The 16,617-nt window shown below is 38.2% G+C and overlaps 2 protein-coding genes across 3 annotated transcripts in view; both read left to right on the top strand.

Moving 5' to 3' along the window:
- Positions 1-327: 327 nt before the first annotated feature.
- LOC121265754 (G-type lectin S-receptor-like serine/threonine-protein kinase RKS1) lies at positions 328-998 on the top strand. Its single transcript, XM_041169429.1, has 2 exons — positions 328-880; positions 922-998. Exons 1-2 carry the CDS (start codon positions 328-330, stop codon positions 996-998), a joined length of 630 nt encoding a protein of 209 aa, XP_041025363.1.
- A 634-nt stretch (positions 999-1,632) lies between these two features.
- The window catches only part of LOC121265540 (G-type lectin S-receptor-like serine/threonine-protein kinase At1g11410), a 92,972-nt gene continuing 77,987 nt past the window's right edge, over positions 1,633-16,617 (top strand). Inside the window, exons 1-6 of one of the 2 annotated variants that reach the window (XM_041169207.1) lie at positions 1,633-1,871; positions 1,950-2,149; positions 2,243-2,453; positions 2,555-2,801; positions 2,922-3,072; positions 3,149-3,468. In XM_041169207.1, the coding sequence (XP_041025141.1) occupies positions 1,817-1,871; positions 1,950-2,149; positions 2,243-2,453; positions 2,555-2,801; positions 2,922-3,072; positions 3,149-3,451 (1,167 nt within the window). In that variant the 5' untranslated portion in view covers positions 1,633-1,816 and the 3' untranslated portion in view covers positions 3,452-3,468. Of the gene's footprint in view, positions 1,872-1,949; positions 2,150-2,242; positions 2,454-2,554; positions 2,802-2,921; positions 3,073-3,148; positions 3,469-16,617 lie in introns of those variants that run through there. The other variant, XM_041169206.1, reaches the window with a different exon arrangement.

Genomic DNA, 16,617 nt, shown 5'->3' with positions numbered 1-16,617 from the left:
ATTTAAAAATATTTAAAAAAACATATAAATATACTCGAACCCGTCTAGCAGCCAAGTAGCATTTTCCTGGATTGAGGCAGGTAGAGACTAGAGTCGTAGACCTTTCTCGTTCAGGTCGTTGAGATTTTTTCTTTTTAAATTTAAAATTTTATTATGTACAAATAAGCTTACCAATCAATCTAATATTACATCTTGTTACGTATTAGATTTTTCCTTAAATTTATGATTTTGATTTCATCAAAAACAACCACAGACAAACAAAAAGAGCAAAAAAATAAAAATCAAGCTATAGCCAGCTCGCTGTCTTGTTGGAAGAACCGAAGAACCATGTACTCTCCTTCTAAACAGTTATTGACTCCATTATTGCTTCTCTCTCTCCTTTTCCAAATAAGCGTTTCCTTAGACACCATAACGCCGGACGAGCCTCTTAAAGACGGTCACATCCTCGTCTCCCACCGAGAAACGTTTGCACTTGGGTTTTTCAGTCCTGCAAATTCTAGCCGTCGCTACGTCGGGATTTGGTATAACAAAGTGCCACTAAAAACGGTTGTTTGGGTCGCTAACAGAGACGACCCTCTCGACGACACTGCCGGTATAATCTCCATCGACGGTCATGGAAACCTCGTCATCACTGAGACGAACCGAAGCATCCCTATCTGGTCTACCAACGCCTCTATTGTCTCCGCGAACCATTCCATGGCTAGGCTCTTGGACACCGGGAACCTCGTTTTGGTTCATCCAGAAAACCAGAGCAATATATGGCAGAGCTTTGACTTTCCGACCGACACTTTGCTTCCGTTTATGAAACTCGGGCTCGATCGCCGTACTGGGCTGAACCGGTTCCTGACATCTTGGAAGTCCAAAGATGACCCAGGAACCGGCAACTGCACCTATGCGATTGATCCAACCGGGTATCCGCAGCTGTTCTTATACGAGGGTGGGGCTCCTTTGTGGCGGGGCGGATCATGGACCGGACAAAGATGGAGCGGCGTACCTGAAATGACACGGAATTACATCTTCAACAGCAGCTACGTGGATAATCAAGATGAGATCACCATTGAATACGGTGTCACTGTACCTAATGTTTTCACTAGACTGATGGTGGAGGAACCTGGGGTTGTGAAGCGGTCTACTTGGCACGAGACCGGGTGGGTCGGGTTTTGGTCCTCCCCGAAAGAGAAGTGCGATAACTACCAAGAATGCGGTCCAAACAGTTACTGTGACCCGAACAACGTAGAAAAGTTTGAGTGCACGTGCTTGCCCGGGTTTGAACCCAAGTCGGCCCGTGATTGGTTCTTGAGAGATGGGTCGGGCGGGTGCGTGAGGAAACAAGGAGTGTTCACGTGCGACAGCGGAGAAGGGTTCGTGAAGCTTGCACGTGTGAAGGTGCCGGATACCTCAATAGCACGCGCGGACATGAGTCTGTCATTGAAAGAATGCGAGCAAGAGTGTATGAAGAATTGTACTTGTACGGCTTACACAAATGCAAACGAGACAAAGGGAGGGATTGGGTGCCTCATATGGCACGGCAACTTGGTAGACACGAGAGTTTATTCAAATGGAGGACAATATTTATATCTACGCGTGGATGCTGCTACGTTAGGTACTCCAGTTTTATTTCCTCTTTTTTTTTTTTTACTTGAAACACGATCCATGTCCCATCTAGGTCGGAGAAGATTCAGCTTCATGAATCGCATATAAAGATCGAGTTTTTTACTCTTTTTTCTTCTTTTTTTTCTTAGGTGAATATGCAAAGACGAATGATCTTCTTCAGAATAAGGGAAAGCTGACGATTCTTGTAGTTTTTGTTGCAGTAATGCTGCTTATTGTGGCTTCCATTGTGTATTGGTTCAAAATGAGGAAGATAAAGGGTAAGTAAAACATGATTTTTAAAGCGGTTTCTTCGTTTCTTTCGCACTTTGAGAATTTCTAATTGCATTTGATGACAGAGAAAAGACAAAGCAAGTATACTTTTGGCATTACCTCCGCTGCAGCAAGCTTTGAAGAATCTTCAACTAGAAGGGAGCTCGATGGAAGTACAATAAATTCAGATTTACAATTCTTTGAACTAAGTAAGATAGTTGCAGCTACGGATAACTTCTCTGTTTCTAACAAGCTAGGAGAAGGTGGTTTTGGATTAGTGTATAAGGTAATCTCCTTGAAATTCAATTCATATGTGTGCAATGCATCAGTAATTCCATTCTGAATGTTGATCGAGGTTGAAATTGGTGTTTGCTTTCAGGGTTGCTTATACAATGGAAAGGAAATAGCAGTGAAAAGGCTATCAAAGTACTCAGGACAAGGCATTGAAGAGTTCAAGAATGAAGTTGCAATCATTGCTAAACTTCAACACAGGAACCTTGTGAGGATTCTTGGTTATTGCGTTCAGGGAGAAGAAAAGATGTTAATCTATGAGTACTTGCCAAACAGAAGCTTGGACACTTTCATTTTTGGTATGTCTTCTTTTCACATATGCTTCTTGATCTTGCTTCTTCTTGTAGCTTCAGTATACCTACCAAGCAAATCATCTAAATATATGTTATCTCTTCATTAGATGGAACAAAAAGGTCATTATTAGATTGGGGCAAATGCTTCGATATTATTTGTGGGATTGCTCGAGGGATCTTATATCTTCATCAAGACTCAAGATTAAGGATTATCCACAGAGATATAAAGGCCAGCAATGTTCTACTTGACAATACAATGCATCCAAAAATTGCGGATTTTGGTATGGCTAGAATTGTTGAAGGGGAGTTAGGGGACCAAATTGAAGCAAATACAAATCGTGTAGTCGGAACATAGTAAGTGTGCTACAAATTAAGGATACATTTATAGTGCAATACAATTTCTTTTTTTTTTTTTTTAGCAAAACATTAATCATATCATTTTAGTTTTGTGATAATTTCATTACGTTGTTGCAGTGGTTATATGTCTCCGGAGTATGCGATGCGTGGACTATTTTCAGTGAAGTCAGATGTATACAGCTTTGGGGTTTTGCTACTAGAGATTATTTCTGGCAAAAGGAATAGTACTTATTTTCACAATGATCCCTCCTCAAACTTGATTGGGCATGTAAGTACAAGTGTATGCAAATAATTTGTCTTGTATTATTTAAACCTAAACACACGAACATGTTGTTTAATTGTAGGTTTGGGAGTTATGGAAAGACGGCAAAGCCATGGAAATAGTTGATTCATCACTGGTTGACAAAACCCCTGATAATGAAGTTGCAAGATGCATTCAAATTGGGCTTTTGTGCGTGCAAGAATATGCAACAGATCGGCCGAACATGTCAACAGTCGTTGCAATGTTGGGTAATGACACACCTCTTCCTTCTCCACAACAACCTGCATTTGCTTTGAAGGGTAGTAGCCATGGGAAAGACACATCAACTAGCGAAGGAGCCATTTCTATCAATGAAGTAACAGTTTCTTTGATTCAGGGTCGTTAAAGTCGAATTATGTTCGGTGCAATGTATTGATATGACGTTAGTGTTAGTAGGGTCTTTTCTTTTAAAAAAAGAAAAAGAAAATGTAAGCCCTAAAATAAAGAGAAAAAAATGACAATCTCTTAACTTTAAGTCGTGCAGGGGTGTATGAGGTTGGGTGTGTGCGTGTGAGTATGTGGGGGTGTGTGTGAATATACCCTTACTTAAACCTAGTTAATGCGGATGCTCAAGATTTTCGTCATTGAAAAGGTTTTATTCTAGCAAATGGCAATTAGGTGTATCTATCTATCCAGCAAATGTCTACTACAATTAGGACATTAAATAGATGTTATTGAATATTATAGTTACTATGTATATTAAAATAATTAGATTGATTAGTGAAATTATCAAAACACTTCATATTTTATACTAAATAGATATTATCTATTCATGAAATTATCAAAACACTTCATATTTTATACTAAATAGATATTATCTATTTCAGTTGAAATAAAAATGACTTTTGTCCCCACCTACAATTTATAAATACTAATAATCAACAATATATATCATACGTTCTTTACACTTAATATAGTAGGATTATATCATACACTTTACCGATACACTGCCACAAACCGTTGAGAACAAAGCTGAAAGCCATGGAACTTAGCTTGCCAATGCAGCAGGATCCAATGACAATGGTACAGCTTGTTTAACATGATCACGCAATACCACCTGTGATTTTCTAGTTCAATGTTGTATAGTGTGATGAAGACACCATCAAAAGCAAGGCTTTTAGTAGTGTTGGCAGCATCTGAATTCAAATGCAGTATTGAAGTGGCCTGAGGGGATTTTACCAGAAAGAGAGAGTTCCTTGTTAAACTGCTCTGACATTTAGATGCATAAAACACTTTATTAAAGCATATAGAGGTTAAAGTGACAAGTGGAAACAGAGGACAATAGAACAAGACAATGATTGAGAAGAAGGATAAAATGGTGAAATTATTTCCAATCATTCTTTTTATCAATTCTATTCTGAACGTAGTCTTGGCCACCAAATCCAGCTAGAATTTTAATTTTTAGATATTTTCATTTATAAGAACAATTACATCATTCAAAAGGCCAAATTAAGTAGAAGAAAGTGCAACTCACTGTTAAGGCGTGTTTTGTAGCTGTTGTTGTAATTGCTATCCAACACCTACAAGAGAAGGAAGGAAAGGATGGCTGGGATTAGCCTTTGATTCGCAAATCAGTTATTGTGAGAGCTTAGTCTCTAAGAACGGAAAGGATGAGTCTTACCTGTAAAATATCTCTCTTTCCTTTACGCCACAGGACTGCTTTTATTCGTGCCCCGTTCCAGAAAAACTTGCCCATCATGGTCGTCATTCTCCTTGTCGAGACGATGGGACATGGCATTTAATGCTGCCAACTGCGCCAAGTACTAGGGTCTGACCTCTGGGGAGGCCACTTTCGGACGCATTTAATGCGTCTGATTATTCGGGGGACAATATCCTAAGCAGTCTAGGGAATATGCGCAACTATCGCCTCGTCATGTCCCATCACATTTCCTACTGGGGTCTCCAACCATCACCCTTACCCTATTTACTCCTCTCTCCAGTTCCCGTCGCGACACTCACTCGACCTTTGTATACTCTCCCTTCAACAACTTCTCCCCTCTCTTGCATCGCTACCCCTGCCATACTACCTTCTTCCTAGGTATCTCCCATGGCTTCGAGAAATGCCTCTTGCAATAGGCCTCCCTCCTTCAATGAGTCCACTCTTGGTGCCCTGCGGATGATGTACTCAATTCCAAAATTAGCAGTTTTGTAGCCTCCCAAGGTCAGCTGCACCGCTGTTGACTCAGTGGCCAACTCCAAGAAAGTGGCTTTGTACACTGGCGTGCTCTCCTATGGTCTAAGTCTCCCTTTTTATAGTCTGGTAAGCGACTTCTTGGACTTCTTAGGTCTGGCCTCTGCGCAGCTGAACCCCTACGCCTGGTGGATTCTTCTGGCATGTTGAGTGGCGTGACACATGATATTCTTGGAGCCTACAAGGGAGAAATATCCAAATCTAACCACGCAGGAGTTCATGTTCACCTATATAGTTTGTGCCATCCAAGTGAACATTTGCATCTTCCAATCTCGATCAAAATTTAGGCTTGCCCGTCTCGAGCCACGTCACTCTCATGCCAAGCAATGGCAGAACAAATTCTTCTTCATCTCAGGAGATGTGAGACCCCAATATTAGTGTTTTAATTTATTCATTATTATTATTATTAGTGTTTGTTTTATTTTATTGTGGTTTATTCTATTTTATTGTATTTTATCTTATTTATATTTTTGGTTTGGGCCTTTTGTGTAGTGGGTTAGTTTTGAGGTTTATGTGTTTTCTTTGGTGAAGTTGTGTCATATATGTTTAAGTGGGTTTTGTTTTAAGTGAAAATTCTATTTCAGGCCCAACTCATGTGGGTGTACCCATATGTTACAAACAAGGGGCCCAACCCCTTTCTTCTATGCTAGGCGTTTTGATTAAAGGAAGGGACGAACCCTAAGTCCCTTCTTCAATCCTTTTTCCCCAGCGCCGCACAAGCCCCTTTCCCACCTAGCCTCTCCTCTTCTTCATCCCGCTGCAGTGAGCCATGCATGCCGTCCTCCACCTCGCACCATGCGCGACAAGCCATGTCCTTTCACCCAATCAAAGGCTAGATCTCCTCTATTAGGGTTCTACTCCGCCGCCAACCACTAATATCCATCTCGAGAGTCCTCTTCAGTCACTGTCTTAAACTCATCATATTTGCCACCCACTACTTTCCCAACCATGTAGGTTCAGGTTTTGCCCAGGTCAGCCACTGTTCACAGTGCTCAGCCACCCACCACCACCCTCTCCGCTGCGTGAGTCCTCTCCACCCTCTTTTCTGCCAGTCTCATCACCCTGAAGCTTTTTCCTAGCCGTGGGTCTCCATTAATTTGCCCAACTTTGCCTCTGTTATAATGCGGCGCCACTGCCAACTCGCTCTGCCACACAACGTGCATGCACACTCGTTGGACCCCTTAGACAACGCGCTTGATCATCCAGAAATTGCTTGTCAGGGCTGTAAGTACCACTCCAAAGCGAACCTTGGGATTATGACATCCATTTATCACTAACATTGTTTCCAGTCTAGTTGTGTTGAGATGGACCTTGGGCCCCGTGAAGTGTTGAGATTGATAATCATAGTAGTGGTTGGGAGCGGGGTAGGATGGAGGATGAGATTATGCGTGTAGTTGGGTTTGTTAAACTGTGCACTTTCTGACTATTGTGATGATATATATTGTCTAATGTGTGTTATGCCATGTCATCCAATATACTACCTGCATGCATCTGCATATTTACCTATATTAATATATGTCTTGATTATTTAACTGTATTGTGTTCTGCCATGTGGCGTGATTTGAAAACTGGTTTTCATGTCTTGGTAATATTTTTATGGGTGCATGCATATTACGATCCTAAGTCGAGATGGGGTATTATTTCGGTGGAGCTCTTCTGGTCACTCGGGAGGGTGTAAAACTCAGTGACCCCCCCTAGGCTGTTGTCAAGGAATAGTTGGCTCGGCCAAGATGGTAACGCTCTTGGCACGACTCCATAGTTCCTCTATTGGCGAGGGCTCGAGGATGTCTGGACACCTACACGCTGGGCATGGAGCTGGGCATCACTCGTTACGAAGTTACATTCACGGACGTTACTCGTGGTGTGACGAAGAGAGCCAGAGTGTGCGCATGGTCCCTATTGGAGACCGTGGTGCATGCATAAATAAAATGATTGTATGGACTTTATGTGGATCACGACCCTAAGCCGAGAAGGGGCATTATCTTGCTGAAAGTCTTCTGGTTACTCGGGAGCATGTAAAACTGAGTCACGTCCCCTAAGCTATCGCTAGGCAATAGTTGGCTCGACCAAGACGATAACGCTCATGGCATGACTCTGTAGCCCCACTGCCAGTGGGGGCTAGAGGATGTCTGGTCACAAACGCGTTAGGTGCGGAGCTGGGCATCGCTTTTTACAAAGTCATATACACAGACGTTACCCGTGGTGTGACTAAAGGAGCCAGGGTGTGCACATGATCCATAGGATAGACCATGGTGCATGCATAATAAATGATTGTGTTTTAGGCCAAAGGGATTTTTTGCGTGAGTGTTATGTTTAAATGTGTTATTTTTGGGAAAGGAAAAAATGGATATTGTGGTCTTATGCTTGTATGATTGTCATACTTTGTTAGTTGTATAGATGCATTACTTATCTCTTGGTTGTTGCATGTTGAGATTGCGAAATCTCACTGTGGTATTCCTACTTACGATTCCATTTTATGGAACTGTAGACTTTGATGCAGAGAATGAGTATGAGCAGGAGGGACCGGCCCGTCCTGAGGATTGAAGGCTTGGGATTGTACTCGTATTTGTTGTTGAGCCTTGTTTCCTTTCCATTATTTCAGTAGGATGAATGTATAATCCATTGGTGGTTTTTATTTTTGGTTGTAAAGTTTAAAACTTTCTGATACTTAGTTTTGACTACCTTATATCTATCCGTTGCGCTATTTTTGCTGCACACATTAACGCATGTTTGCACACACTTGCACATGGCGATGGGAGTGTGTGATCTGTGTGGTCATCATCCCGATGTCACGACTTCCACCAAATCACACTTGGGGTCGATGTTGCCACAGGTGGTATCAGAGCAGTTCGACTCTGAGTAAATTCACAAGTCACTTATATACAATACCAGAATTTTATGTTTCAATCTTAGTACTATAGGCTTGAGAATTCGGGGAGTTAGACTTGGCGATTTGGTTTGTTTTTATACTATCGAGGCTTGATAGGTATGAATATTTAGTGTAGTAGGCATGAAATCTTAGCGATTTGGTTTGTTTTTATAATATTGAGGCTTGAAGAGAGCAACATGGTCTAGGCTATCTCTTTGTAGTAGAAACTGAAGTCACAACTGAGGTGGGGAATAGCTTTAAATCACTGAGGATAATTGAGGTCTTAGATTCCATAGAATTTATTAAATTAGTTTATGGAATAGGAGGTTGTAAGTTCAATGAACTTCAAGAAAAGATTTATGAGAATTTCATTAAGTTTTAGGATTTTGCAGACTTTAAGAAATGAATTGATATCATTTAAGGTTTTAGATTTTGAAAGCTTCAAGAGACGATTATTTCTATCTAAGGTCATTGATTTTGCAGACTTCAAAAAAATTATTCTTATATGATTTTAAGGTTTCAGAATTGTAGACTTTAAGGATTGATTTATAGTAAGAGGCTAATATTTTGTTAGATGATAAATATGGCTTATTTGACTAAATGAGTTTGTGATGCGATAGTCGTTAAAAGTAATGATTAGACTCTTGTGATTGTCTTAGGGCAAAGGCCCTAATCGCTTTACCCTTGATTAAACATAATTATGGTTATCTCACATGTTATTGCTAATTACAAGAGATTCATATGAAACCTTAAAGTCGCAAATTGGGTTTGTTGAATGATATTTGAGGTCATCTTGTAGATTCTTAAAAGTCACAGTTGGACTTGCTAACTAGAATATAAGGTTTATATTGTAAGTTTGACTTTAAATAAGATTTGTGATGAGTCGTCGCTGACTTCATAGTTATGCAAATAACTTATACATATATATATATATATAAATAGAGTCTCTTGATAGGTGTATGTTTTGAAAAAGTTACTACACATAAGAATGCGCATAGAGAGAAATGGTTCTAAAACTTCACTTGAGAGTTGTGTTTTAATTATTTTTAGTTGACCATATGATTTCTCTTCATCATGGTATTGTTTGTCGTGCACATGATACTGATGTGTTCTATGATCATGTGGCGTGGTTGGAAGTATTTTTTTATAAGCACACACAATCACCATAAATTTAAGAGTTATGATGAAAAAGGTAAATCGACAGGCATAAATCGGCTCACTCACACGAGCGATTGCCTTTGGCACTACAAATGGGTAGTGAACAAAGATGAAACAATGTATCATTTGGTACTTGTCCAAAGAGGGATAAGTTATAAGACACAAAAGATATGTCATCTTATTGGGAGCTAAGATGTGGTCCATCATATTTAAAAGGATTGTGCATGGTTATCCACAATCCATGTAGCCTATGGTTTAGCCAGATGCGAGATCCTCTTTGACGCTTTGGATAGCGAGCAAATAGAAGGACTCGGGTTAGGTGCTGAGATAATGACTAGACTAAAATCTGTACGATGTATTGAGATTAGATATACGCTTTTTCTTTGTAACAAATAATATATGTGAATGAATGGATACCTATTTTCTCACCATGTGAGTCCTGTAAATCATAATTGATGACCTTAATTTATTTATACCCTTAAGAGACCTTTGACTATGGCACGAGATTGATATTTTAGTGTTTGCTATTTTGACATGTTATCTATGACAATGAATGATACGGTCTAAAGAGACATTGCTGGGAAAGCAACTGAACTGAAACTAAATAACATGAGGGCGAATGAAAGACTATTTGCTAACACATTGATAATGGTGTGTACTCACCGCCAGCAAGTTATATTGCTTCTTGAGAGTTGCAACATTGTTGTGAGTACATCATGTTTTATGGAGATTGATCATTGTTATGAGTCATTCAAACTCAAGATGGATTAAGAATGCTTAATCTGATATGACCAAATGAGTCGGGGAATAACGAGCCATTTTTAGAGATGTTGCTATGTTGGTTTTCTCTTAGAGAGATTTAGTATAGTGCTCCTATTTTTCTTTTAAAGTTGTGCTTGATGGTCACACAACCTATTTGCCAATACGAACAAGATTGAGAACATATTAAGAGATGCAGACTTAAAATCTTGTCCACTATGTGCGAGTGGGAGATGTAAAAAAGGTTCACCCATAGTGGACATCCTTTCTCCTTCTCTTGGGGTTTATGAAGTGGTTTAATGAGACTTGATGGCTAGCCCTTAACAGCCAGCTGGGGGGTTACGCTTAGAGAGACACTTATATAGCCTCTACGCTCTTTAAATGAGACAATCACATCACAAACAAGTTCTCTCTCTCTCTCTCATTTGGGTTCTCTCTAGCTCTGAAATCCAGGCTGTGAAATATGTGAGTGTTGCTTTGGTATATTACCACGTAGCACACTCCACAATCGCTGGGAGGATTTCGGATAAACAACAATGACAACGGAGAATCTGTGGAACAACTGCACTAGATCTATGATTTACTAATGAGGTAATATCATTTTTGCTGTATATTTTGATCTGGTATTTCTAACACATACAATAGTGGAAATAAGTCTAGAAATGTCTGTGAGGGTATAAAATACTTATCAGATACTGGAGGTTGTCAAGAAAATAATGAAAATATTAGTATTTAATAATTTTTTTTCATGTATCCCTTAATTCAAAATTGCATTATAGTAAAATTGAAATATGAGAAAATGGGTAGAAAATTTCAATAAAAACCGCATTAGAGTAAAAAATATGCAGATAGACAAAAAATTAAAAAAACAAAAAGGACAATTGATCCAATCAGTGATATGGGCCCATATTTCTTAATCAATGGATGTTCGAAAACGCAATCACGAAAGGGATAACTCAGCTAATTTTTTGTGGGTTTTTTCCTACTCTAGATGTATTAATTGATGTAAATGACGAGCTATAAATAGAGGTCGTAAAAGTATATTTATAAATTAATATGAATTTATATAATATATTATATTTATTTATAAAATAAAAATAATTTTACAATTTAACGTATCATATTAAATCATGTCAATTTATGAATTTACTTTTATAAAATTTTTTTATGACTAAAACATTTCTCTTGTCAAAACAACTTTTACCCAATAGACATGGAGGTTAGGATATTTCATTCGACTTTTTATTATGTATCTTGATACTTTTTATTAGAGTTATTTTATTTGTTAGTGTGTAGAATATACTATTTACATCATTTATAATAAGATTTGATTAGATCAGAATGGTAACTTACGTTTTTCTTTTGATATATTAGGGGAGAGAAGTCAAACCATACACATTTTTGAGAGGTGGATGTTGTGCCATGAGGCCACTGGCAGTTGGCAATTGGTGACTTCTGTTAAGACAATAACAATTTTCAAATAAATAGAACTGCATGAGTAATAAAAATATCAGAAATTCTATGGGCAACCGGGGTGTGTCCCCGGCGCGGCCCCGCAGCTGACATGCCACGTCAGCCTTATTTTAGTTAAAAAAAAAAAGCACGAAATCGCAAGCGGGAAACCCGAAACACATAGCATTTTTCGTCCGTCTCTCTCCCTCGTCTTCTCTGTTTTGGATTTACAGAAGCTTCGTCCGTCTCTCTCCTAGCTTCGGTCGTCTCTCTCCCTTGTCTTCTTGCCCCTTGTTTTGAGCCTGCAGATCGTCGTGTTTTTGTGGTTCTACACAAAAATCAGAAAACCACGAAATCGCAAGTGGGAAATCAGACCGTCGTTTTCCCTCCGTTCCGCCCCGTCGTCTTCTCCCCATTGAAACCCCTATCTCGCCGTCTTCGTCTTCTCCCCATCGAAACCCCTATCTTGCCTTCCACTTCTTCTCCCCATCGAAACACCAAACAATCTTCGTCTTCTGCCATCGTCTTCGTCTTCTTCACTAAAGTCACCACCCGAAGTCCCTTCGTCTTCTCCACGAACACCCACGAAGCCCCTTCGCCTTTTCCACGAACCCATAAATACCCATAGCAGTACTGGTTCCAGCCCACGAAGTCCCTTCGTCTTCTCTACTCCCCCACGACACCCACGAAGCCCCTTCGTCTTCTCCACGAAATCCCCTCCAGATTCTCCACCCAGATCTGAAAGGTAACCTAATTGTTTCAAGTTGTTTCAATTGCTTTATTATTTTTGCTAACATTTTATGTGACCTGCAATGCTAGTATATGTATGGTTTTGATCTTGATTCTGTTATGTATTTTGTAGAATTTGGGTAATTTGGCTTAGGAGTTGTCATATGCTTCTTATATAATGTTAAAATTTCTTAGGTTGGCTATATAGAAATTTTTATGTTAAAAGATGATCGAGAGCCCCCATTGATGATCAGTTTGGACATGCTGTAATTCATTTATTAGGTTACCATGATTTTAGAATGAGTTATTGGAACATGAAGTTGAAGTTCATATGATTTGTAATATGCTGCCCAAACACTTTGGTGCATCATGATTTTAGAATGAGTTGTTGGAACATGAAGTTGAAGTTCATATGATTTGTAATATGCTGTCCAAACACTTTTTGTGATCAACTTTGTTTTTTTAAATATATTCTTAAATCTGTTTTGTTGATTATAATTACCATGCCTTGAAATCTGTTTTGTTGATGCTAAGTAATGTATTGCCTCCGGTATTTTTTGCATGATCAATGGAAAGTGTTAATCATATCCATGTGAAACCCCAAAAGGTCTAGTCAAAGTGATAATTGGAACTCTTTAGAATCATTAATAAAGTCCAATTTTACCTTATAAGGAAATCATGTGAGGCTTGAACCTGTGAAATACATTCTCAATTCAGCCACTCAATGTGGGACTTGCCTGATATTGAAAAAGGGAGTAGATGTTTTGGGTTGAATGGTACTTTGATAAGAATTGTTTGTATTTAACATGCTGATGGGAAAATCTAGTCATGTTAGTAAAGAGTCAGTCAAAGGGTCATTATTAAGTAAGTCTTCTAAGACCTCTAAGTTGTCTTTCCCACGTCTGGTTCCAAGAGATTCTTAGGCTCTATAAATATGTGCCCAAACAGATTTTTTTAACTTGGGTTCTGAATAATTGCAACACTAATCTAATAAATACTTGTTTCTTTATTTTTGTGATCAACTTTGTTTTTTTAAATATATTCTTAAATGTATCCTTCACCATCTATTGAAAATTGTTTAATATGTTCTAATTGACGTAATTAAATCTATCAATAGCATGCATACATCTGTTCAAAGTTGGACCTTGCTAATATTATTCTATCCCTCCCCCCTCCTTTTCAAGCCATTGCTGCAACATTTTCTTGTAACCAGAAACAATACAGTGTCGTCCAGATAAATCATTCAACAGACAAGGTAATTGCTTTCGAGGAGATGAAAGATAAACAATTAATTTACTTTTTCACTCCATTAGTGATACATGTAGGTTTTCTTTTGTACTTATAAAAAAAAAAGTATTTTCTTATACACGTAGAGTTGTAGTTTTGCTGCTTCATATGATTTGATGAATTTATTATATCTAACATGTGTTTTCTCTATTATTCTTGATATATCTAACATGTGTTTTCTCTATTATTCCATGTTTTCTCTATTATTCTTGATATATTCCCAATGAATTTATTATAACTTGTAAGTAATTGGTGCTAACTTGTAACTTGTATTTAGTATGTAAGTTGTAACTTCTTAGATTGGTGCTAACTTGTAACTTGTAAAATTACAGGACTTTTTGTATATATTAACTTGTAAATTTTATTGACTGCATGTATTTAGTGTATCCTTTTCTATTCCCATAGAATTTTTGTGAATGGATTATTTTGAGATGACTAGAGCAGGTTGGCACTTGGCATTTTGATAATAGAAAGAGCCCATGCTACGTAATGTGAAAGGCAAACAATATGAGAGGAAGAAATGTAATATTTTTAGCAATTTATGATTATTATTTGTTACTTTTTCAAGCAGGGACTGGATCCATGCTACGTAATGTGAGAGCCATTCAACATATATTTTTTGTCCCCGTATAATACCTGCTTCATTTTTGCTACACAGGAAGGTATATTGCTACACACTTCCTATAATACCTGCTTCATTTTTTGTCACGCATGAAATCATCACTCCATCAACTTCATTTACGAATTGCACCCACACTTGCTTGGCTTGTTGGCCACCTTTCTCCTGTTGTGAAAATCCAATTTCTTTTTGCCAAACAGTCAAAGGAAGACCTGGTGACGTAAGACACCACTTCACCATTTTTACTACACCCACTACAATTATTCTATTTTTTGGCAATAAGATTTATTAAACATTGAGAAAAAAGAAAACAACACAGAGGTAAATACAGAAGGCTAACTACTAAAACTTAAAAGATTCAGAAATGCTAACAATTAGAGGAGAATCAACTAGTAGCAGCCTTCCAACCAAAAGCATATAGAGTAATTTTACAACAGATAGATCAAATTCCAGGACTTCCTGCCAGCACCACAAGATGCATGAGTGAACAAATAGACCCTATATGCATCCAAACGGTCCACATAGATTAGAACATCACTCTTGTTCAGAAGGAAACTGCTCACACACAAACCAGAAAAAGAGTGCCGAAACCACCCAAACCAGAAAAAGACAAACTGCCAAAGAAATCTAAGAACAAAAACACCAAGACCTGAAACCCAGAGGCTGCTGAAAAAAAACACCTCTCCGAGAAAACAAAGAGCGCCGAAATCACCACAAAGCCACAAAACACCTCTATGAAAACAGAGTGCCGATAAGCACCAAACAACCCCTCTGAAAAACAGAGGGGGCTGAGAATCACCAAACAGAGTTGAACACCTCTTCTCTGAGACAGAAGATGCCGAAAATGCTCAAACCAGAAGGTGTCGAAACTGCTCAAACCAGAAATAGAAGGTGCCGACAACACCAACCCAAAAAGAGAAGATCGAAAACAAGGAAGCTTGCTCTTGAACGTGATACCATAAATGGCGTACGTGCTTCAGACTATAAGAAAACAAATAAATCCATATACATCAATATGAAGAGCATAGCATGGATACCATGTAAATGCCATAAAAGGGAGTTCGGCCTATACCTAAAATGGATTAATAGACACTGCTCTTTCCCCTATGATCGAGATAACAGTTGGTGACCTACTACTCCAACCAAGTATAGATAAACAATCAGCAAGTGGTCCACAGAACAAGCTTTAGGTTAAAAAAAACTACAAAATAAAAACTACAATGGGAAAAAATGCTTGCATAATAATAAAAATCTTTTAGGTTCTAAACTTGATGAAAGTACAAAAGTAAACTATCAAACCTGGCTAGTTGCCCTCCTCTGTCTAAGCCCACTGTAGAATTAATCTTCTTGCAACTCCTCATTGTTTGTCCCCACGTCAATACATTCATTTCCACAAACAATAATTCTATTCCAAACAAAGTCTACACAAATAAGTCGTTGGATTACACTCATCCAACAAAACAATACATTAAATCCACAAAAAATACGTTAAATCTACAAAAGTCCATGAATATAACTTTGTACCACAAAACTCCAATCCATACATCCATTCCCTATAAAATACATTAAATACATAAAACATAAATAAATGGGAAGATAGGTTTTGAATCATATCATTGGAGCGGTTGTCATCCATCCCACCCCAACTCTACCGATTGTGATCCATCCAACCCAATTTGCATCTGCAATAGATTAAATATCAAAATTCTTTTCATGTCGATATTAGCATTTAAATATAAAAAAATCTTGAGATACACTTACACTTTCTTGACTTGGAATCACTGTTCTTCAGACTTGGGTTCCACTAATGTCAAAGGTTGTGCTTTCCTGGAACAGCCTGGTGAGAAATACTGGTAAAAATACAGCCAAAATTGGAATTTAAATATAAATATGTACTTATTAATATACCTGTTGTCCAACATTGGATGCATCCATCTCTGAATGGAAAAATAAAGGTCTCTGTGTGTCCACGCATAGTGTATCTCGTCCATCCTGCTAATAATCAAGTAACAAATATAAACACAAAGTACTCATATTTGTATTTATAAAATATTAAAAAAAAAGTCATATATTAAATTCGATCCACCTCTTTGCATTTTCCTGATGCTTTTTTCGCTTTGATTTTTCGCATGTCTTTCTCCATCCTGGATGCTCTTCTCAGTGATGGGGGTCTGCCTTTCTCTCGCACAACATGTGGACTGAGTACTTTCTAAGAAGTACCAACTGTAGTAGTGTTATTTACCGTACAACCAACATTGGAACCTGTTTGGGTAATCGATGGGTGTTGTTGGTTGGCACGATACAACTTCATCATTGCATACAACTTAGAGTACGTTTGGTTACTAAACACCTCTCAACTCATTATTATAACTTTTTCAAATTTCAACACAAAATATAATAAACAATTCAACTTTTTCAAATCTCAAAATATTAATAATATTAAAAAAT

This window comes from Juglans microcarpa x Juglans regia, chromosome 5D (assembly GCF_004785595.1).
Source record: "Juglans microcarpa x Juglans regia isolate MS1-56 chromosome 5D, Jm3101_v1.0, whole genome shotgun sequence".
Classification (NCBI taxonomy): domain Eukaryota; kingdom Viridiplantae; phylum Streptophyta; class Magnoliopsida; order Fagales; family Juglandaceae; genus Juglans; species Juglans microcarpa x Juglans regia.
Note: the sequence above shows the minus strand (reverse complement) of the source record. Positions and strands in the feature narration are given on the sequence as shown.